The sequence below is a fragment of the Eretmochelys imbricata genome, chromosome 6 (assembly GCF_965152235.1).
Source record: "Eretmochelys imbricata isolate rEreImb1 chromosome 6, rEreImb1.hap1, whole genome shotgun sequence".
In the NCBI taxonomy this organism is placed as follows: Eukaryota; Metazoa; Chordata; order Testudines; family Cheloniidae; genus Eretmochelys; species Eretmochelys imbricata.
Genome location: NC_135577.1, coordinates 117,515,501 through 117,539,055, shown reverse-complemented (window position 1 = coordinate 117,539,055; position 23,555 = coordinate 117,515,501). Strand labels below are relative to the sequence as shown.

Genomic DNA, 23,555 nt, shown 5'->3' with positions numbered 1-23,555 from the left:
TTTACACTTGTATCTGATTATCCATCTTCTGCATCACTAACCACCTTCTTCTACTTGATCTATAACTGAATTGATAATCCCATGTTTACAATCTCAAGATACTGCATTTATGCAACCCCTTTCATCAGAGGATTGCAAAACACTTAAAAAAAGGTGGGTATTATTTCCATTGTACAGTTGGAAAAATTGAGGCCCAATGAGGCCAGAGGCCAAGATCATACAATAGGTTAGTGTAAGCATCAGGAATAAAACCCAGATCTCCTGACTCCCAGTTCAGGGCTCTAACCATTATACAGGTTGCCTTCTGCTGACATTAAATTATTTTGATATTCTAAGGTCTTGTCCACACGGCCCTGCAATGTGAACTACTGGCATGTGAACTGGGGTACACTTTAAAGTGTTGCACTCTCACTACCCCAGGTGGACCCTGCTAATATGATCTAAAAGGTACCAAGTTTACATTAGCATAGTCCTGTTTGAAACATAGTCCTTTTAGTTCATGCTAGCAGGATCTACACAAGGCACTGCAATTCACACCCCTGTCATCCACACTGTGACTGTGGGGCCATGTAGACAAGCCTTAAGTCCAGTATTCTGACAACATTTTAGAACTGAGTCAGTGTCTGTGTGGATTTCTGTGAAACTGGTTGGTCAGCTGGCAAAAAGTGACAAAAATTAATGCAATACTGAATTTAAACTAATTATCCTTAGCTGAAGAGAAAGGGTCCCAGCAACTGGATGCATGTTATCTTAAAGGTGACTTGCAAAGGGTTTTTTAAACCTTTGCAATCTTTCCTTTTTAATGATGTATAAAGAAGACTGAAAGGTTTTTGGTGGGTTTTTTTTCCTTCCAAAGTTTTTTTTCTCCTTATTTTTCAGTTGGAAAGACAAAGAATGTAAAATCTTATCTTCTCTGGTTTTGTTGGATGACCACTGGGAGGTCTAAAAGATGTTTTGCGAACTCTTCATACCTAAGTTAAATAAGCATGGAACGTGCTGTATCTTTAACAAAGATTTTCTTTCTCCAAAGTCTTAAATAGTCCTTGAAGTAAAATAGATGTTACCAGAAACAAACAAAAAATGTGTTTTAAAGAGACTGACTAAAACCCCTTTCTGTTCTTAATAGCTTTGCATTTACTGGATTTCCAGAATCTTCCAATGTAAGGATGATTTAAATTTCTAATGTTAAAAGAAAAGTTAAAACCCCCAGCAAATCTTTCAGGCCTTCTTTAGAATCTGAAATAAGCAAAAAAGAATTAAAAACCCGTTTTTCTCTTCCTTAGCCAGTCAGCTTTTGATCCCAAAGATTTTGTCTGTTTGGCCAGTTCAGGAACCAGTTCTCAGGGACTTGCCTGACAACATGTGGGTGAAATGAACAACTGAGACAGACCAAACTGGTCAAACTACATAGTGTTTGTGTTATAAATACTTTGTTTAATTGGGTTGAGAATATGCCTGGATTAGATTTTAAAAAGAAGTTAAAGAGTTTACACATGACATTATATTTTAATTTTTGTAGATGATAAAAATAGCCCCAGGGGTGTGGTACTGGAAAGAGGATACCAACACACTCGAATTTGCAAGGTAAAAGTTACAATTTGTAAAATGTATAAACTAAGGCCTTGATTCAGTAGTCCTTATGCAGGTAAAATTGGATCCCAATGGGGTTTTGCCCAAATATGAGCTGCAGGACCAGGCCCGACATATTTGTTTTCCCTGTGGAGGGAATAGCTTTTTAACTCTCACTCTGTAGACCTTGTGCCTCAGTTTCTGCGCCTGTAAAAGGTTAATTATACTAACATGTTAGTGACACTAACCTCCTAGGGTTGTTGTTTACCCCGTAGATTAATGGAAAGAGAAATTTGCCATAGAAATAATGAATATGTTAGTGACATTTGCTTTGCACTACTCTCCAGCAGAATTCACTACAAGAGGATTCCAGCCAGGCATGTTATATCAGCTAGGCACATGCCTGAAACAATGCTCTGAAAGTCAAAGGCCAAATTCAGAACTGAAGCACTGGGTGCTACTTCACTGAAGACATGGAGCTGTGTCCACTGCTATGTTTGACCCTGAAGTACTTTCAAGCACCCAGGAACTGTAGGCATAATACACCTGTGCCGTTCAAGGGGTGATATTGCCCTTAAACATGATTATTTTTTACATTTTTGTGGCAGTTGTGGATTAAGACTTTAATGGGCCAAAATCTAGAAAAAATTTGGGCCACTGAAAAAAATGTAGGCTCCCTGTGCTTTCCTGAAACAGCTGACAGTGTATGTGCCATGCAGGGCGGATGATTTGGAGTCGGTCACACATGACTCCCATTTGTTGCCTCCCTGCCCCTTTCATATGCATTCCAGATCTTTCTCAGGCGTGGATTCCTCCTGTGTGTACTGTCTCTTCCCTACTCTGCCCATTACACACGCCCCTTTAAAGACTGGGTCCCAGCAAGTCTACCAGACTCTCGGCTCTAAGGATTAGTGGGTTTCCTCAGTTTCTTGTGTCCCACAGTGTACAGGGACCCTGACACCAAACTCTGGAACAAGATGGCTCACTTTTCAAGCCTATCCTCTCTGAGACATAGACGTAAGAGTCTAGTCCTGTGCTCATTGATTTCAGTGGGAGCAGGAGCAGGCCATAGGTCAGGAAACAAACTTTCCCTTCCTATCTCTCTCCTACCTTGCAGTGCTCTGTGTGGCAGATGCAGGAGTGGGAGGATATGAAATTCATCAGATATATTTGTCCCTTTCTAAACCTGCCTCGATGGACAGCAAAAGGAATGTCTGACCCAATCACAGTTCAGAGATTTGTCTCAGTGTCACAGGGAGGCCCAAACATGTGGGTGTTAAATTGCAGTATATACTGAATTTATTGCACCACTTCCCTGTCCAATTGTACTTTACCTTTCTGAATGTTCACTCTATATGTGTTACAGCTCCATCCCCACCGCAGATGCTAAAGAGAAACTCAAGAAGGGCAAAACCATCCATTTTCAGGAAATGGGTAGTAAAACACTAGACAGGTATTCCAGTTTAAACTCACTTGGTTGAAACAGGAAAGCAGCATTATTTGGGTGGAACCTTTTGCTTATAGTTTTAAGAATTTATATTTTATCTTGATTTAACAAAGTATTTAAGGCAGAAAGTAATCTGCCACTTCAGCAGTCATTTCAGGCTGTGTGGTTAGTGGTCTGAGCACAGGACTGGGAGCCAGGAACTTCTAATGTCTATTCCTAGCTCTGACTCCAGCTCCTTTTGGTTGTGGGCAATGCACTGAAGATCTTTGCCTCTGTTTCCACATCTGTTAAAATGGAGACAATAATACTTATCTATAGAGAGGGGTCTTGTGAGGATGGATTAATTAATTCATGTTGTAAAGTACTTCAAAGATTACATTTGTTGTTACCATTATTATTTATGTTACACATGGACTAGATTGGAATACAGTAAAAGGCACAGTTAACTTTCCTCTTTACCACCCATAACCTAAAATGTCTTTGACCTATGTAGTATGGTCACAATTTATTATATTACCAAATGAAAGAACCACATTCAGAAGTGCTCTGAAGAGTTGAAGGACCTTGGTTGGCTGGATGTGGTCTACTTGCAATAGCTTGTGAAAGAGAGAAAGAAAGAGAGAAAGAAAGAAAGAAAGACTTCAGAGTAGTCATCAAACATTTTTTAACTACCAGTTTCATCTTTAAATTGAATCAACTGAAAAGAGAACGTCCCAGATGTTAACAGCAAGCTTTTATCTGACTGTAACCCAGATAAGTGGAATTAACAAAGTTTTTTAAATCCTGCCTGTAGATCAACTCCTAGTATGTTTCGAGATTTGTTTGGTGCAAGATTCCCTGAGAAAAGAATGAATATACAAGAAGAGAAATCCCCTAGGCTGTCAAAGCGGGGACAAAATGAGTGTGTTACATTAGATGATGTTAAATGTGAGTAAACACTGTCATTTGGTCTCAGCACAGTGTTATCCTTACAGATTAGAAAAGTATTTCCTCTAAAAGTTTTTCCTCAGAAATATTTTTGACATCCATTTTTTCCACTTTGTGCATTTTTAGATGCTGCTTTGTTTCTGGTACAAGAAGATGAATCATATCATATACCATCTTTTACAGCAGTTATGAGGTATGTAGTCTGGAATTTGTTCTAAGAATTGTGTGTGTGTGTGTGTGTGCTGTGTGTTTTAATAACTGATAGTGATCGATTCAGAGCTTGTAAAAAGTGGAGAGCGAAATATTAGAGATTTAAAATCTCTCATCTATAAAGTTCAGTGGAAAGTGCTACCAAATGCATTTCAGCCCTAACAGAGTACAGCAAATTAATTCCCTTACTCTTATGAAAGGGTCTTTCACTGTGTTTACTAAGGGCTAGATTGTGATTTGGGACTAAACACTCATTCAGGGTAGTCATTCTAATTGCATCCCCATGCAGGCTTACCCACGCATCGGGTCCGGCACTAGGCCCTAGAAGGGAGGAAAGAACAAGGTGGAGCCTTTGTTCTGCACTGCCAATACTAGAACTGCTGAGCTGGTGCAGAAGGCTTCAGAATTTGGTGCTGGTATTTGTCAACAGTAAATTAGTTCTCTGCTGCCCAGAACAAGAGGGAAGCGGAGAAGGAATTGTACCTCAGAGATATGTCCCTGAGGCACAATGGGGTGGTACCACTTCCGTACTACCTTTTGCTCAGGGCCCTGCCTACAGCCACAATCTAGCCATAAGGGAATGATCACTTGAGAAGAGAAGCGTTTTTCTGCTTGGATTTTTAAATGTGGGTTCCACACTTAACGATGTATTTTGTACAGAGAAGTCATATGTTTTACAACCCACCTGCTTCAGAAGGCCCATCTCCTGGAATGTCCACATGCAGATCCACTCTTCAGCATGTTTCTTGGACTGTGTTGTTTAGTATTTCTGTAGGGGCATGTCCCTGCAAACCCTTACTAGTGGGTGTAGTGCTTACTACTATGAATAGGTCTACTAGGGTAGGAAGCTCTAGGCTAAGTACTAAGTGCTGGTAGACTGTAGGTGCTTTGGGGCAAGGACATGTTTTTAGATTAAGACTTACATCAGTAGTATTACATACATGAAGGTAATCTTGCTGTCTTCCATTTAGGAGTAAACAGCTGGATGAGTTCCTCATGGCTCTGCTTTTCTATTTATCGTATTATCTGGAAAAAATGGCCCTGGAAAAGAAACCCAAATCTTTTATGGTGTAAGTAAGAGGCTTTACTGATTTAAGGACACAGGGCCTGACCCTCCCTGTGCAGGCAGGCCTTACTCAAGTGAATAGTACTGTTGCTTCAATGGGACACCACACATGAGCAAGGGTTACTGCAGGATTGGGCTCATAGTAGATACAGACTAGATTTCCCATTACTGTCTCTGTTGGGACATTTGAATGTAAAGGTCTTTTATGTACAAGGGGAGCATTATGGGTATGTTTTGAGATGCTGGCACAAACAGGCACCGTTTACAGGGTTAAAGGTGGAGGGCCCAATCCTACAAACATATAGTCCTAGACATACTGCTCACTACTGAGAATAGTCTCTCCTTCCTTCCTAATATGTTTGTTCTCCTTTGTCTGTCTTGTCTATTTAGACTATATGCTCTTTGGGGCCTGGACTGCCTCTTCCTATGTCGATACACACTGTGCCTAATGAAATGGGGCCACCATCTCAACTCGAGCCTCTAGATGCTACTGCAGTGCTAATAAACTACAATTTATATTTCCTTTTTCTTCAATAGGATAAGTCATGGTAGTAAGCACTAAGCCCAGCCCTTTGCGTTTGCAAGATAGGGCCCCAAGTAATCAGATAGTTGTTCACTAGTGTCCCACATAATTTACAGCAGCTATTATAAATGAGCAAAGGTGTGTATCCCTCTGCACAAAGTTGAGTCAATCAGCAGCTTGTGACATTTCAACCTCTTTCCTAGCTTTCAGCAGGATTTTTGACATAACAACCCTAAGCAGGTTGTTATGTCCAGGCTACCTGCCAAATTAATGCCCATATATTATGGAGCTACAATAGAAATTCCAAAGTAGCTAAGGTTGAAAGTAGCTTTCCATCATATGCCTGATTTCAACCCCCATCAGTGTCCTTACACAAATAGATTCCACCTGAAATTTTTCATCTGTGGTCTTGTGCCTCAGGAAGATTTGATTTTTGGGCCACACTTCGTTTTAGGGCTCCACTTATAAATGGTTTATAAAGTGTGACTACATGTTATAAGCATGTTACAGTATGAGAAGTATATGTGAGATGGTTATATACTGTTATCTGGTTTTGACCCAAGTGGTTAGACAAAATGCAAGGTATTGTGGGTTGCTTTTGTTAGGAGGAGAACTTGATAACAGAATCAGTTATCTCTTGGATGTACTCCAGTTTATTTACAAAGAATGAACGAAGTCCTGTTTTGATGAACACAGGAGGAATCAAACAACAGGAGACAGTGTCTTTGCTCAGGGTTCCAACCCTCTTTTCTGCTAGCACTGTTAGTAAAAGCTCTCTCTCTCTCTCTCTCTCTCTCTCAGCTTTTTCTCAGGGTTATGCTACCAATGCTTCTGTGGCTATACCTGGTAATTCCTTACAGCCTTCTCTGTTTCCTTCTGTGTTTCTCCTGCTTCTCTCACTCAATCCTTTATAATCCATTTGTAAGCGGAGCCTTAATATAAAGTGTGACAAGTTTGTTTGTTTTTGTAGGACAGACTGCTAGGGATTTGTCTTTGGCTGTGTAGGCAGAGCCGTCCCTTGGGTAGGGCGAATTGGGGTGATCGCTCCGGGCCCCGCGCTCTGGGGAGCCCTGTGGGCTGGGGCGATTGGCTGGTGCGATTGGTCCCAGAAGAAACGAATCCGTCACTTCTGCCCCGGGCCCTGCACCCCCTTAGGGACAGCCCTGTCTGTAGGATTGATAAACTCCAGATCCATAGGTGAGGTGTCTGCCTGACCCTGTAAGGCCATGTCTGCACTACAAAATTAAGTCGACATAACTTACCTTGGCATGCAGCTTCTGCAGTAATTACATCGCTTGTGCATGTCTACACTGTGCTCCTCGTGTCAGCGGTGCACGTCCTCACCACGACGTCCACTGTCAGTGTGGGGCATTGTGAAAACCAGTAACAGTCAACAGAAGTAACACAGTGTCTGCACTGACACTGTGTCGACCTAACTACATCGACCTTGACTCTCCACCACTTGTGGAGGTAGAGTTATTAAGTTGGCGTAGCAGGGCAGTTACGTCAGCGGGAGCGCAATTTAAATGTAGACACTGCTATAGCACTGGCTGCTGCTGGGGCAGTCTCGGGCCACCGCCTCCCCCCAGCAGTAGCAGGAGTTTGGCTGTGGGAGGGGGCTCAGGGCTGGGGGTTGGAGCATGGGAGGAGATGAGGGCTGTGGGAGGCACTTATCTTGGTGGGCACCCCGGAAGTGGCGACACGTCCCTCCCTCACTTCCCAGTCAATGGGAGCTGCGGAGCCGGCACTTGGGGTGGAGACAGCGTGTGGAGCTAGGAGCTGAGCATGTCACCACTTCCGGGGAGCCATGAGACACCAGGTAGGGAGCCTGCCAGCCCCGCCAACCCCCCCACCCAGCACCAGTGTGTATCCTGGGCTGTGCGCCACTGCCCGTTCCCCCCAGCACCAGCCGGTGTCCTGGGCTGCTCCCCCCCAGCACCTGCAGCACTTCTGGGCTGCCCCCCAAGCATCTGCGGCACCCCCAGGTTGCCCCCTGAGCACCCATGGTGCCCCCAGGTTGCCCCCTGAGCACCCATGGTGCCCCCAGGGCTGCCCCCCCACGAGTACCCGCGGTGCCTCCCAGGCTGCCCCCCATAAGCACCTGCGGAATCCCCAAGTTGCCTCCCCTCCAAGATTTAGTCAGGGGTATATAGTACAAGTCATGGACAGGTCACGGGCCGTGAATTTTTGTGTAGTGCCTGTGACCTGTCCATGACTTTTACTAAAAATACCCGTGACTAAAACGTAGCCTTAGTCATAAATAAATAAATGAGATCCATAAATCATAAATGAGATTTCACATATGGTGGTCTTGGATTCACTGGTAGTGCTGTGGGCTGCAACCAGTAAGATGATCTGCAGGTCCTGAAATTGCTAGTGTCTCCATCTGGAAAGGCAAGATGCTGTCCACTTAAACGGTGAGTAGTTAGGTTCTTGCTAAAGAGTATGTAAATTGACTGAACTCACCTCTGCGTTTCAAACATTCTTGCTTTGGAAGGTTATTGAGGCATTCATGTCAAAGCCTCTCTGTGTTCATCTAGATTCCTTTTGCCAAGACTCTGTCAATCTGGTTTCAGATCTGGGTATGGTAAAGAAAGACAACCTCTGTGTTTTATCTTCACTTGGTGCTCTTCTGACTCTTTATGAGTCCCAGCCTGGGTCGTAGCAGATTTCTTACAGATACACTGAGCAAAGAACTCCAAACTCAACCAGCCACCCTTCCAAAAAGCAGTGAAAGTCACTCCACCCCCTGGGTGGCAGTTTGAGCTCGAAAACATAAAAACAAGTGTTTTCTTCACTTTCTAAAAATAATCTTCTACTTTTATTGTTCCTGGAATCCCATATTTCAGAAATGGTTTAGTCTGAGAGTTCTACATTTGCTTTATTAATTTGTCCTAAAAGAGGATGAGAACCTTTCAGTATTTTTTGGAAGGATTTTGGAGATGTTTGCTCAGCGTGGCCCCAATCGTACAATGAAGTGTGCCAATATACGGATCTGTTTGCAGTACCGGGGTGTATATCTGAACTTGCAAGAAGTCCCAAGGATCCCTGTCTAGGCTACAAGAAGGGGTCACAAGCTTGGTAAGACCAGAGAGAGTTCCCTGGCAATCTGTGGATGTGGAGCTTGCAACCCTGCAGGGTCATAGAGAGCTTATGGGGCCAAGTCCCATGCTGTGTTGCCCCACCAGCCCTGAAAATGCTCTAAATTAATCTGACTGTAAACGGGTCCTCTGGGTTGGTTCATGCGGTGTGATGGTTTATACATATTCTTTCCTTTCATAAACATTCAGACATATCTCACCTAAACAGAACACCCTTTAAAATAACTATTTTTCCTTCTTTTAAAACAGAAACCCCAGTGTGTTAGACCAAAAAGAACTGGAGGAGACATTGGCTAAGCTAGCAGGAACCAAGAAACACCTTGCCAAGGTGTACTGCATCCTTATTCTTGGACTAGGAATGCCTGAGCAGCATCACATGGCTTGTGGAAAGTAAGGAAATGCACTGAATAATTTTCCCTATGATGACTCCTCACCAGGTGTGCTTGTATTGATGGTAGTCAATGTGGGGCATTGTGGGATGGCTCTCGAAAGCCAGTAACAGTCGACATAAGCAACATGGTGTCTACACTGACACTGTGTTGACCTAACTACGTCTACCTTGACTTTCCACTGCTTGTGGAGGCAATTGTTGCCATTACACCTGACATCCAGCCAGTCCAAGTATGGGCCAGGGCCCTCATTTTGGGTATGTCTGCACTGCACTCAGCAGCATAGGTGCTGACTCCGTGGGTGCTCCAGGGCGGGAGCATCCATGGGGAAAAATTAGTGAGTGCTCTGCAACCACTGGCAGCCAAGCTCCTCTCACCCCCCGCCTCACCTCCTCCTCCCACCTGAGTGCGCCACGTCCCTGCTCCTCCGCCTACCTCCCAGCGTTTCCCGCCCAGCTGCCGCCAAACAGCTGTTTGGCAGTGTTAGCATGCTCGGGGGTGGGAGCGGTGGGAACGTGGCGTGCTCAGGGGAGGAGGCAGGGAGGAGGTGGGGCCAGGGCGGGGATTTGGGGAAGGAGTTGGAATAGGGGCAGGGAGCGGGTGGAGTTGGGGTGGGGACTTTGGGGAAGCAGTTGGAATGGGGGCGGGGCACGGGTGGGGCCTCATGGAAGGGGTTGAGTGGGGGCGGGGCCGGGGGCAGAGCAGGGTCGAGCACCATGGGAAAGAGGGAAAGTCGGTGCCTATGCGCAGGAGGTGTGATTGCAGCAGGTGTAGGCATACCCAAGTCAGCTGTGATCTAGCTAGATCAAAGCTAGCTCGAGTAAGAATAACATTGAAGCCACAGAGGTATGGGTGGCAGCTGTGTCCTGGTGTTCCAGGCGGGCAGGGCTAACCTGTGCAGCCTCCCATGTGCTGTGATTTCATTGCTAGTGTTACTCACGCTGGCTTTGATCTAGCCTAGGTATGTCTAGATATGCTGCAGTCACGCCTCCCACTTGCAGGCTAACCAGACCTTTTCTTTGACAAAGACAAAAGCTCACAATAACCCAGTCCGAGTGAGCACGGCAGGAGGGAAAGCACTGGTCAGGGCTGAGTGAGCAGCTCGGAAAATATTGACTTTTGTTATAAATAGGAGGCCTGCCAAGTGATTCAGAGAGTGCAAGGCCAGATGGGACCACTGTGTCCTCTAGTCTGACCTTCTGCATTACACAGGCCACAGGACTGCAACACATTGCAGCAGGGCTTTGGATACCTGACTTGCTGCTCAGATCCAGCTGTGCAGAAGCCTTGGTGGCTATAGGAGCGATGTGGTATTGAGTGGGTCCAGCACAGTCAACTGGGCAAATGACAGTGCTGACATTAATTGCCATTTCCTAAACCTTAGGGGAAATTGTGAGGGCAACGTAGCAGGGAGGAGGGAAGGTTAATACCTCTTAGAAGGAGAAAGGTAAACTAATTAATCCATGCAATATATCATCTTGTGATACCAGTGCTATGTCACATACCTCCTTGTGATCAGTGAGCTGCTAGGCACCAGCGTACTGTGCTGGTACAGCCCATCCACACTGTCGGGGGGAGGGACAGCTCAGTGGTTTGAGCACTGGCCTGCTAAACCCGGGGTTGTGAGCTGAATCCTTGAGGGGGCCGTTTAGGGATCTGGGGCAAAAACAATTGGGGATTGGTTCTGCTTTGAGCAGGGGGTTGGACTAGATGACCTCCTGTGGTCCCTTCCAACCCTGATATTCTATGATTGCTGTCCTGTTGCTGAAGCCTTTTCCTATCTACTTCCATGATCAAGCTGTTCCCCAGTCCCTCCAGATTTAGGTTGCCACAGTAACGACTCTTTCCAAAGCAGAGTTGCTGATGCCCATCCATCCCAGATCTTGAATATGAATTGTAGAGGAAGGGTAACATGCAACCAGCTACTGTAACTGTTGGCTGCCTCAAGCCTTTCTTCAGATCCCAGCATACCTTCCTCTCTTGCTAGGTGTGAGCTAGTGCAAGAGCAAAGCTGGGCGTGGGAGTTGCAGAAAGGCCATAGGAGCAGAAGAGGGCTGGAGCATGAAGAGAAGAGGCTGCACTTTGGGAGCGTGGGCAGCAGCAACAGGAGGGGGATTGGGTGCTTTAAGGGTATGACTACACTGCACACTAAGCATGGAGCTGTGGTGTGCTTGCCTGTTGACTCATGGGTTGCAGTAGTACAGCGCTGGCCAGCCAGAAGATCCTGCATTGGAGCTAGCCTGAAGCATGGTCAGCATGAACCAACCAAGGACTGGGAGGGATGGAGAGAGGGGAGAAAAAAAGGTACAGAGGGCAAGAGAGATGGGGAAGGAGAGAAGAGTGTGTTGGAGGAGACGAGGGATCCATGGAAAAGGGGGAAGGAAAGATGGGGGAGGAAATGGAGAGGGACATGGAAGAGGAGGAGAGAGTAGTAATAAGGAATGAAGGTGAAACTGGAAGATGGAAGGAGAGAATGAGAGGGACATAATCAAATGAATGAGAGACCACATGGTGCTGAGGCTACAAAATCATGTCTTATTTGCTCATACTCCTGCATGATGCTGTATTATCCCTCGGAGCTGAGAGGAGGGCAGTCTACTGTCCACCTTCCAGGCATGGGGGTCTCTGGCTCAAACACTCTTCTGTGCTAGCTTGGTGAATGGGGTGTGTGTGTGTCTGTCTGTCCGTCCATCTGTCCCTCCACTCCCGTTAATGAAGAGGATAGGGTAACCTGCAATGTGAGCAGACCCAGGGGAGCTCTCCTGATTTCCCAGGGAGATCCCACAGTGCTCTCACCCAGCGTGTGCCCCACATTCATGAGGCCCTGAAGCATGAGGAGTAAAGAGCACAGCGCAGTACTCCCTGTGCACCCTGGGGCCACAGCATTGTGTGACCAGCTGCTGGATCTCTGGGCTGATTGCCGTTTAGGGTGGTGCTGTGGGGTTGTTTTCATGTTCTTGCTGATTGGACAGGGAGAGTCATGCCAGCATTTTATTTTTCCGGTTGGAGCACAGACTGTAATACAGCCTCAAAGGCTGCAGGTACAAGACCCAATTTGTGCAATGTCTTCTCGGGCCAGCTAGAGCTACTGGTTCTGAAAAACTGATCTATTCACTGTCCTTGGTAGGATAAAACTCCCTGGACAAGAAATCAATGGAACAGGAGCTCTGCCCTACTTATTGAGTCTGCTGCCAGTTCTCTCCCTTCTCTTTCCTGGTAGAGGGAAAGGAGCAGGGTTGTAGCTATATATAGAGAAGTTTATTTAAAAAAAAAACCCTGCAACAATCTGGGTAAAAAGTGAAGAGATGTGAATGAGAATTGTCAGTATTATTTAGTATTTACATTACAATTGTGCCCAGAGACTCTGAACAGGATTGGGGCCCCACTGTGCCAGGCTCTATAGAAACATAGGGGTAGATGTGGTCTCTGCCTCAAAGAGCTTAGAGTCTAGGGCCTGGTTTACACTACATGGTTAGGTCTACATAAGCTGCCTTGTGTCAACCTAGCTGTCCAAGCGACTTCACTTAAATTTGGCTCCTGCCAACATAAAGGCCTCTCCGCACTGATTTGGTAACATCACTTTCCTGAGCAGCGTAGAGTCACAGACGATGTAATTAAGTTGACGCAGTGTCAGTGTAGACACTGTGTTGCTTACATTGACTGTTACTGGCTTTCAGGACCTTCCCACAATCCCCCACACTGACCATACAATGGATACAAGCACTCCTAGTGAGGATGCGCACTGCCAACACAAGGAGCCAAGTGTGCACACTCACAAGCGATTAAATAATTGTGGTGGTTGTATGCCAACGTAAATTAGGTTGACCTAATTTTGTAGTGTAGACATGGCCTAAGAAGACTATCTATCTATCTATCTATCTATCTATCTAAGGGTGGCATTTTCAAAAGCACCCAGCATTGGCCTACCTCTGTTCCCCTTGAAGTTAACTGAAAATCCCACGCACCATGAATGTATTTGATTCCATACATCCATCCACCTGTGAGAGATACAAACTTGTTTTGCAATTACATACATAATATATAAACTTTCCCAAATTGACTTAGATTAGCTTGAAATGGCTGAATGATCACTGGGAATTCCATAGACTGCCTAAAACAAGTGCTATTGTGTCACACTGATCAACATTTATTAATTATTAGAGCTGGTTGAGAATTTTTCAAGTCAGTGTTTTTGTTGGAAAATACTGATTCTTTGAAACTGTTCATGGGACAGGGTTAGTTTCCACTAATTTCTCAACTAGAAAAACTTCTGGGGAAAAAAGTTTTGAAATTGCTAAAATAGTACACTTCAGCATTTTTTAAATGACAAAATTTGTTGCTTTGGTTCCATATGACTTTTCAGTTAGAAATCTAAGCTAATTATATATATATATGTATATTAAATTAAAAATGCAAAAAAGGTCAAAAACGAAACATTTCCAAAAGGTTGAAATGAAATGTTTCAACTGATCCAAATAGGCTGACCAGATAGCAAGTGTGAAAAATCAGGACAGGGTTTGGGGGGTAGTAGGCACCCATATAAGCAAAAGCCCTGAATCTCAGGACTGTCCCTATAAAATCAGGACATCTGGTCACCCTAGACCCAAGCCTGATTGTTTCTCAGATTTTTGGTTTGTGACAATTTTTGAGATTTTGACTTTTTGTCCCGATTTGGAATGAGGAATTTTTTTTTGAAATCTCAACATTTTTCCAGGGATGGGAAAAGCATTTCCCACCCAGCTGCACTAATTATTCATACCCACCTGTTAAGTTATTAGTTGTTCCCGTGAAGGTTTCTCCAAGGGTTTAGAAAGGAGCCTGTGCTGGAGGAAGAGTAGCATGAGGCTCCAAATGGCATCCACGTGCAACGTAATAATTATTGAAATGTTTGTGAAGCGCAGCGTAGGAGTCCTATTTTGATGTTATCGCAGACTGTGTTTTGAGGAGTTCCCCAGCAAACCTATTTGTGTGTATGAGCTTTAGTTCTTTTATGTCTCCAACCCTGAGGAAGGAATAGGTGTGTCTGGCTTTCTCTCTGAAACTGCTGGGACAGATTGTGCAATTTTGTATAGTGCCAATTTCTTTCTGGGGAAAAGTAGGTTGTGTGCCCAGAGCTGCATACATTACTGACACAAATAGGGCTAAAGCCGGGGGGGCCTCACTTGAAGTCTGAGGCAGGACTCACCCGGACCTTGTTGTGGTCCCTAGTCCATAAAACACATAGCTGTGGATCAGAGAGTTGCTAAAATGGCATATGAAGCATTTATTTTCAGTTGCATCCACATGCAGGATGCAGGGTCCTATAAAAGTTAGAGAACATTGTGTTTCTCTGAAACCTGTGTTTTCATAAGCACACACGCCTCTGCTTAATGTAGCGTCTGGGTTTGGCTGTGCTTTCCTCCGCTATGTCCAAAGCATTCATTTCTGCACTCACTGACAGTTCTACAGACTCCTTCTGACTGGGTTTCTAGTGCATGGGATGCACTTCACTCACTTAGCCATTCACATGTTTCTGACAATGCCCCCTCTTGAGCTTGTTGAAGTTTACCATTTTCCTAACTCCGCCATCATTTTCTTAGCTAATGAGTAAGAGTGCACCAAACACAGGAACTAAAGTTTCCCACTAACTTTAGGAAGTTTTACCTTGGGCCATTTTCTTGGGTTAACCTCCCTCTGCATGGTTAGCTTTGGAAGGGAGAGGGATGGAGACCACAGCCCTGCTGGGCTCCAGCTGAAAGGCTATGATCTGTCAATCTTTCATTTAGAGTGGTTGGGTTTCCTAGAATGCAGAAAGCAGTTGGAGGATTTTGTCATTAAGGAACTGCACAAGCTACATCATGCTAAAAGATGAAATCAGCTCTTAAGGGGTCATTTTTCTTAATCCACTGTTAGATTTCACGATTATAATGTTCGTGGCTGATAGCACATTACAGGTATTGATGCGCAACAAAATTTGTTGAAGTGACTTTAGAATTCCACAGTGACAATGGGCCACGTTGCTTGGCCACTGTTAAGCTCAGGGGCTCCTACCCTTACCATGTTGAAGGGAGTCAGTTGCCTCTGTGCCATCATCACCTCTTACCTTGGACCCTGCGTAGCACATGGGGTTTGGGATCTGCAGCTGGGGAGGTGTCAGGTTTGGGGAAAGAGGGCAGAGGAATTGAGTGGGGCTGGTAGGGATGCACATCTTTCCCCTGGCCACTAAAAAAGCCACTGAACAATTCATGCAGTCTAGAGCATATCACTTTTGCTGTCCCCTCTGTACCGAGGTTTCTGGGTGCAGTGGCAGCTGGGGAAGCCCTGATCATGTGGAACAATTGGCGCTGCACTGTTCGGAAACCAGGGAAAGCTACAGTGGCCCTGAGTGCTGGCATGGAGGCACAGAGCCTCTTGCATATCCCTTAGGATCTACCCAGATCCTTCGGGAATCTGTAGGGCCTGGATTGGGGGGAAATTGCTTCTCATTCCGTGGGAGCAAAGTCTGCCCCATTGCAGAATGATTGAATGGCTTCTCGTAGGTTGAGGTTCTGCCTTCCAAATCTACAGGTATGTCCATGGCAGGGGTTAGCTGTCCCGGTGTCCCAAACATTTGGCACAGGTGTGAATGAGATCAATGTACTTCCAGATCAAGCCTTTCACGAGGAATGCTACTGATACTTTAACAGAGGCTGTTCTTCTAAAGCTTTGTCAGTCTTCTACAAAGTTTTACATTTCCTCTCTGAGTCCCAGAAATCCTCTCCCTTCCATGTCTCATGTATCGTCTCTCAGCTTTGAGCGGATATTGCTCCCATCCTAGCTATTCCCCCATTGAAGTCAACGAGAGTTTTTCCATTGACTTCAGTGGGTGAGAAGTTAGACCAAGGCTGAGTATTTTTTAAAATCCCACCCACAGGGCCCCATTTTAATAGACACAGAACCCAAAACTCTATGTGAAATGAATGGGAACTTCATGTGCTCAGCACCTCCAACTGTCAGGCCCATGACATTTGGTCTCTGGCCGATTTAATTAGCTAAGCCACATAGTGTTGTGGATTTTCTTTCTTTTCTTTTTGAGTCAGTCCAGAAATCCTGCCTTTCTCTTGGACACTGGTCCTCTGCGTTGCTGGTAAAGATGGTTGCTCAGCAACCAGCCTTACTGTGCTGGTGAAAAGTCAGCTTTGTGATAGCCATATGATTTGTTTCAGAGTAGCAGCCGTGTTAGTCTGTATTTGCAAAAAGAAAAGGAGGACTTGTGGCACCTTAGAGACTAACAAATTTATTTGAGCATAAACTTTCGTGAGCTACAGCTCACTTCATCGGATGCATTCAGTGAAAAATACCTTGATAGATTTCCACTCCATACGGCTAAATTCAGTGCCTTGCATAATGACAGGTTTCAGAGTAGCAGCCGTGTTAGTCTGTATTCGCAAAAAGAAAAGGAGTACTTGTCCACTGAATGCATCCGATGAAGTGAGCTGTAGCTCACGAAAGCTTATGCTCACTTAAATTTGTTAGTCTCTAAGGTGCCACAAGTACTCCTTTTCTTCATATGATTTGTGTCCAGTATGCTGTTCAGAGACTTGAAAGCATAACTCCAGCTATTAACTTTGCGCTATTGTTGATTGTCTTAGGAGAAAAACATCATCAACACAGAAGGACCGAGAGTTCTTTGAGGTAAGAAAGAGACATTCGTGGATAGACACTGAGCTTTTTCGCTAATCCTAGAATAAGATGAAACGAGGAAGCATCACAAAAGGTAACTGCCCTGGGCTTAAGATATTGGGCCAGATCATCAGCTGGTCTAAGCTGACTTAGCTCTGTGGAAGTCAGTGGTGTAAATCAGTATGGCTTCAGCTGAGAATAACTAGTGGTGGAGAAAGCAGTGAGTTGTTTAAATTGTCACTAATACACACGTCCTCAGAATTGTTCCTGCTGAGACAATACACTGAGAAAGTGGGTCAGCCACCAATTTTGTCCTGTGTTTTGCATCACCTTGTGTGCTCTTTTACTCAAATTTTGAAGGCCTCCATTTTGTTCGTCATTGTCCCTACAGAAAATAAAACAAAGCAGCTCAAAGTCTTCATGAGCAACCCTACAATAACAAAGCAGTTTGCATGTGATGAAAGGAAAAAAATCAGCAAGAAAATAGAGTTCAGTTTGAAACTTCCATTCGGGTTAAATCCAATTGCAGCCTAGCATTGTGTGATTCAGAAATGTAACCGTCTTAAAGATGACAGTAACATTTCCCATCATTCTTAGTAACGTTTCCGGATGTCTATGCAGGAATAGCCCTGTGAACAGGTTTTGACAGTTAATTTCCAGATACCATACTTCACCAGATTCATAGAAAACATTTGAAACCAACACGATATTTTGGACTCCTGTGGATTGTGATGAGCTTACTTAGGGCTTGTCCACACCTGACATGCTACAGCAGCACAGCTGCGGAGCCGTAGCACTTCTGTGTAGACACTACCTACACCGACGGGAGGGGTTCTCCCGACAATATAGTTAATCCACCTCACTGACAGGCTGTTACTAGGGCCTGGTCTACACGGGGTGGGGGCGTGGGGGGGAGATCGATCTAAGTTATGCAACTTTAGCTACATGAATAACATAGCTGAAGTCGACATATTTAGACCTACTCACTGCAGTGTCTTCACTGCGGTGAGTCGACTGCTGCCACTCCCCCGTCAACTCTGCCTGAGCCTCTTGCGGTGCTGGAGTACAGGAGTGGACAGGAGAGCGCTCGGGGGTCAATTTATTGTGTCTAGACTAGATGCGTTAAATCGACCCCCGTTGGATCGATCACTGCCCGCCGATTCAGCGGGTAGTGTAGACATACCCTATGTTAACAGAAGAATTCTTCCATCGACCTAGTGCTGTCTATACCAGGGGTTAGGTCGGCACAGCTACATCTCAGAGGTGGATTTTTTACACCCGAGAGATGTAGCTATAGCTATGTAAGTTTCTGGCATAGACCAGCTCTTAGCAGAAATTCTATGTAATGGGGACACGTTCAACCTGTGCCAAGTATCCCTGCTATTTAACCAGGCGCTAACTGGGTGAACATCTGAGCTTTGGTCTTTTAATACTGAAGTTGCCAAGCAAGGATGAGATGCAGTGATCTCATTTCTCGTAGTAGTATTCGGTAAGTAATTTCATTTCCAGTCTTCTCGGTAAATTTTTAAAACGTAATGTCCTATTCTCCACTTAATCCCTATGACATTGCAGTGACTCAGTGTGGGGAGACACTACTGTTTCCAACTGAAACACAAGCATATCGAACAGGACTCAGGGTGTTTGACTCTAAAAACAGCCATCAGTCATGGGAAGTGTCACATTAAGAGACATTCTACTGTGCCACAAGTCTCTACTGTAAAGAATATGCTGTGATACTGGGTCAGATTCTATCCTGATGTATCTCTGTTGACTTCAGTGGAGTTACACCAGCAGATAATTTGGTCCTCCCCTTTGTATGCTGTGGCTTTCTCTATAGAACAGCCATATTCGGTAAGATTGGTCTCTGTTTCTGTTTAGTGCTTCTACAACTTCTGCACATACGTGGCCTGGGTGGTGTTCAGACGGAAGTACTTCCAAGAGATTCAGGAAGAAGTGGGCAGGCTTCTTCGCTCTGACATATTTAACCCCGCGTTGAGAGAGAAGAACAGCCCCGACCTGCAGAAAACAGATGTCTCTGCCGATCAGAGGAAAGTTATCTTTCCCTATCACAGGTACCACTCCTTGCTTGTTATCCTGGCACATAGGGGAGTTTGCACTGCACCACCCAGATCAAACAAAAGCCTCATTTGTTTTTTCTGAAGGAGCATATATGCCAGACGCCCTGCAATAAAGAGTGTCGTTGGCCAGCGCTCGCCGGTGCTCAGTACACTACTGCCCCTGCCCAAAGACAATGCTGAGTATCTCTTCCAGAACCATTACCTGCATCGGGGCAGAACCCTTCCAACCAGCAGCAGCAAGAACCTGCCGGACTACTCAACTGTTGAGCTTACACCCAAGTAAGGAGCTGTTTCCATGAATGTTGGCTGTATTTCTGCAAGGGATGGTTGACACTTAAAGAGCCCTTCCACTTTAACAGGGGGGTGGTGTGTCTGATGTACTTAACCGAAGGCCCCTGCACCCATGTTTCTTCCCAGACCCAGCAGGACCAATGTAGTCCCACTGCATGGTGGGAGAGTGGGATTTGGGGACTTAATTGGTGCATGATCCCTGTGCACAGAGGCGAAGTTTTTCCCTCAAGGTAATGCCTGACCCAGGTAAAGTTCTTGCAATTTTCCATATAAAGTTGCAAATTCCACCCCTGCACCCCAGTTTTCCTTAGCCCTGGTGCTTCAGTTACATCCGTGACTCCTTTCGAAACAGGGTTGGCATCATTGGAGCCCTTCGCAGCAAGTTCAATCCCCACACTCTCATGCCTATTGGGGTGATGGAGGAGGAGGAGGAAGAACAAAGAACAAAGAGAAACGGTTCCTCAGTCAGTTCATATGACCTGGCTTTGTCATCCCACAGAGGCACCCAAGTTGGAATCGGTCACCCGAGCATGGTACTCTCGAGAGCAACTATGGAGGGGGACTACTCTGAAAATGGTTAACAGAAATGGCGCCCTCTAGCATTGAGGGTAATTCTAGCATGTGTTAAGTAAACCACTTTGAAGCTTCATTTTTAAGAGCAGAGGCTATTTGTTACAGGTAGTGAAGCGTAGTGAATAGGGCATTGGACTGGGATTTAGAAAACCTAGCTTCTGTTCCCGGCTCGGCCACTGACTTGCAGTGTGACCTTGGGCAAGTCATTTCCCCCACTTGGTGCCTCAGTTTCCCCATCTGTAAAATGGGGATAATGATACTGACTCCCTCTGTAAAGTGTTTTGAGATCTATAGACCAAAAGAGCTAGGTATGATTATTATTTATTCCTTTAAAATTTGCATTGCGAGAAGATTCCTAGAAGGATTAAAAGTTCTGGAAATGATGGTTTTATGGGAATTTCCTCTTACATTTTTAATGTATTGTGTTTACTCATTTTTGATTTCTGTAGTGTTTCACTGAGCTTTGCACACATGCATCTCTCCAGACTAATGCATGACAAATGTTGATAAATGAATAGCAAAGACGAATCCCACTATTTGAAGATATGGGGGAGATCCTCAGTCGTTGTAAATCAGTGTTGCTCCACTGAAATCAAGGGAGCTATGCTGATTTACTCCAGATGAGGAGCTAACCTGAAGTATTTATTATGTAGCATTTATCTCTTATCTTTCATTTTCACCAGTGGGGAAAAATAGGTCCTAGAATTAATACCAATTAAAATATGCATTTGGGATGTCATCATCATGAAATAAAAAGCTCATCAGTCCATAAGTAAGGATAAAATTATGTCCCAAAGTCTTGGATTCTGTGACTTTCAGAGACCTCTGTGACATTTTCCGCTTCAGCCCTGGGTTGGTGGGGCTGGAGTTCCCAGCCCTCCTGGGGACCCTGCAGCTCCAAACTGCCAGCCACAGAGCTCTGAGGGACCACAGGTGGTGGGGGCCCTGGAGTTCCCAGCCACCATGGGTGGCAGGGGGCCCCCGGAGTATCCAGCTGCTGGCCCTGGAGCTCCCAGCCACCATGGGCAGCAGGAGCCCCACAGCTGCTAACCACCTCAGGTGCCCTGAAGCTCCCAGCCTCCGGAGCTGCAGTGGGGGCTCAGGAGCTGTCAGCTACAGCGGCAGGTGCTGGACAGCATGGGTTGGGCTTCAGTCATCCCCTCCCCCATGGGGCTCAGGCATCAGTCAGCCTCCAATCGGGGTCCCCCCCCCACCCTCCTTATTTTTAGTAAAAGTCACAGACAGGCGTCCGTGAATTTTTGTTTATTGCCTGCCACCTGTCCGTGACTTTTCTCTTAATCATAAGAAATTACAAGGGTTTACCTATAAACCTGTCTGTATTCTGTTACCATTATCATTAGCATAAAACCGTGGTGAGATCCTGGCCCTTTTGAAGTCAATGGGAATTTTACCATTGATTTCAATGCGGCCAGCATTTCACCCCTTGGCTCTAACAATGAAAGAAAACTAACGAGGGGTAGAGTTTTCTGAGAGCTGAGAAGAAAACTTAAACATCTCAGTGTATTGTTTAAAATGCTATCTATGGGACTGCTACAGTCCCCTTATGTACACAGACATTGAATGCAACATGCTTTGTTCAGAACAAACACTTCTATATTATGCATTTCTGCATTGGTTTAGGGAGGCAAGTTAGTGAGAAGACAAATACACAAGAATCAGATATGGGCCTAGGTAAATGTCCTTTTCTCATGAAAAACATATTGCTGCTAGAATATATAGCAGAAGTTCCAAACACCTGGCCCCTCCACTGATGTATTTATCTCATCCTCATAACGTTGAGTTTTTGCCAATATTAAAGTTTTATTTTCTAAAAATAATCAGTAAAGTAAGATTGCATCGTGTGTAACATGACCTTAATGCTGTCACATATGGCCTGAAAAATACACTGAGGGGAGGCTGTTTATCTCACTGATCAGAGTCTAATGATGACACTTCAAGGGCTAGATTTTCTAAAAACTTGGTAGGGCCAATGCACATACAAAATGCACACACTGCTTGGTTTTGGGAATCCTCAAAGTCCTTTGTGTGGTGTACTGAAAACTGTATTGAAATTGTAGGTTGTCACTTTAAATGGATTTTTCCTGGTCCTGCTTGCAGGCTAGGGGTTTCTGTAAGGAAGCATGTGATCTGGGTCTAGCAGCAGTCAATCTGGAGGCAGACAGCCTATAGTAAGGTGAAGTGAATTGTGCCTCACTGCCTTAGGGAGCAGTCGGATTTCTTTCTCTCTGTTTTTGGGCTCTTGTATGTTATCATTCTGAATTGTAAGGAATAAAGATGTTATTTTGCAACCTTCCAGCAAGAGTATTTATGTGTTTATCTAACTTCTCTGTGTGTACGCTGTGAACATAGCACCCTACAGCGCTTTTTCCCCATTGCATGACGGGGAAACTAGGCCAACAAGTAGGAGTTTGGTGACTACAGAAGGGTTTTCTTCTCTTGATCTGTGCAGAAAGCTCCCAGTGAAAACCCTGCATGGACGGAGGGGTGTACATGGCCACAGCTTTCTAGCTACAGCCCATGCCCCTGAATTAAAAATGCAATTTGCCCCATCTGCAGAATGAGTCTAATACCCCGATACACTATATATTGGCTTTACTCCGGGCCAGACATTGCCTACCACATGCAAATTAGACAAATTAGAAAAATGGTCTTAAATCAACAAGATGAAATTCAATAAAGACAGATCCAAAGTACTTTACCTAGGAAGGAGAAATCAAATGCATAACTACAAAATGGGGAATAATTGGCTAGGTGGTAGGACTGCTGAAGAGGATCTGGGGGTTAGAGTGGATCACAAATTGAATATGAGTCAACAATGTAATGGAGTTGTGACAAAGGCTAATAGCATTCTGGGGTGTATTAACAGGATTGTCATATGTAAGACAGGGGAGGTAATTGTCCCGCTCTACTGCACAGAGAGGCCTCAGCTGGAGTATTGTGTCCAATTCTGGGCACCACACTTGAGGAAGGATGTGGACAAATCGAAGAGAGTCCAGAGGATAGCAACAACAATGATACAAGGTTTAGAAAACCTGACCTGTGAGGAAAAGTTAAAAAACCAGGGCATGTTTAGTCTTGAGAAAAGAAGACTGGGGGCGACCTGACAGCAGTCTTCAAATATGTTAAGGGCTGTTATAAAGTGGTGTGTGATCAGTTGCTCTCTGTGTCCACTGAAGGCAGGACAAGACATAATGGGCTTAATCTGCAGCAAGGGAGTGTCAGGGTAGCTGGTCCCTGCAGCTAGACTGAGCCGAGCTCTCTTGAACTAGAGCTGGGGAGTCCAATCCAGCCAATTAAAGAGGGCTGGGCTACGCCCAGGCCTATGAAGGGCTGCTGGTAGGTGAGATTAGTTGTGGCCTGGGGAGGGAGGGCCACACTGGAGTGGTGCGAACCCTTGTGGTGGGTCCCCTGGAGCAAGGGGGGGCAGCTACGCAGGGGGACAGCCCAGAGGCTGCTGCCCCAGAGAGGGAGCAGCACTGGCACCTGGCCAGACCAGGGAACCTGCCCGAGGCTCCTGAAGGGGGTGGAGCTGAAACCTGAAAATAAGGACTGAGTTATGGCTGTCTTTCTGCTTGCTTATGTACTTTTATTAAGAAAATAAACCTCCTTGAAAGAGACTGGGCATGGCAGTGGATACTTTGGAGCTAGGGAGAAGCCTGGCTCAGTGACAGGGAGATTTAGTTTAGATATCGGGGAAAAACTTCCTAACTATAAGGGTA

At 45.2% G+C, this 23,555-nt stretch overlaps 2 protein-coding genes across 2 annotated transcripts in view; both read left to right on the top strand.

The window, feature by feature from the left end:
* Nucleotides 1-23,555, top strand: part of ZBTB1 (zinc finger and BTB domain containing 1) — a 300,777-nt gene that overhangs the window by 56,308 nt on the left and 220,914 nt on the right. The window lies entirely within an intron of this gene.
* Nucleotides 1,999-22,111, top strand: PPP1R36 (protein phosphatase 1 regulatory subunit 36). Its single transcript, XM_077819500.1, has 10 exons — nt 1,999-2,100; nt 2,936-3,022; nt 3,810-3,943; nt 4,070-4,136; nt 5,125-5,223; nt 9,093-9,233; nt 16,843-16,885; nt 18,752-18,945; nt 19,036-19,230; nt 19,595-22,111. Exons 1-10 carry the CDS (start codon nt 2,063-2,065, stop codon nt 19,821-19,823), a joined length of 1,227 nt encoding a protein of 408 aa, XP_077675626.1. The 5' UTR covers nt 1,999-2,062; the 3' UTR covers nt 19,824-22,111.

Bases quoted from the DNA above. Each gene is read 5' to 3' on its own strand.
- PPP1R36 (XM_077819500.1), top strand. From the start codon at position 2,063: ATGTTTGACCCTGAAGTACTTTCAAGCACCCAGGAACT. The intron at 4,137-5,124 runs GTATGTAGTCTG...TCTTCCATTTAG, and splicing joins TCTTTTACAGCAGTTATGAG to GAGTAAACAGCTGGATGAGT. The intron at 19,231-19,594 runs GTAAGGAGCTGT...CTTTCGAAACAG, and splicing joins ACTGTTGAGCTTACACCCAA to GGTTGGCATCATTGGAGCCC.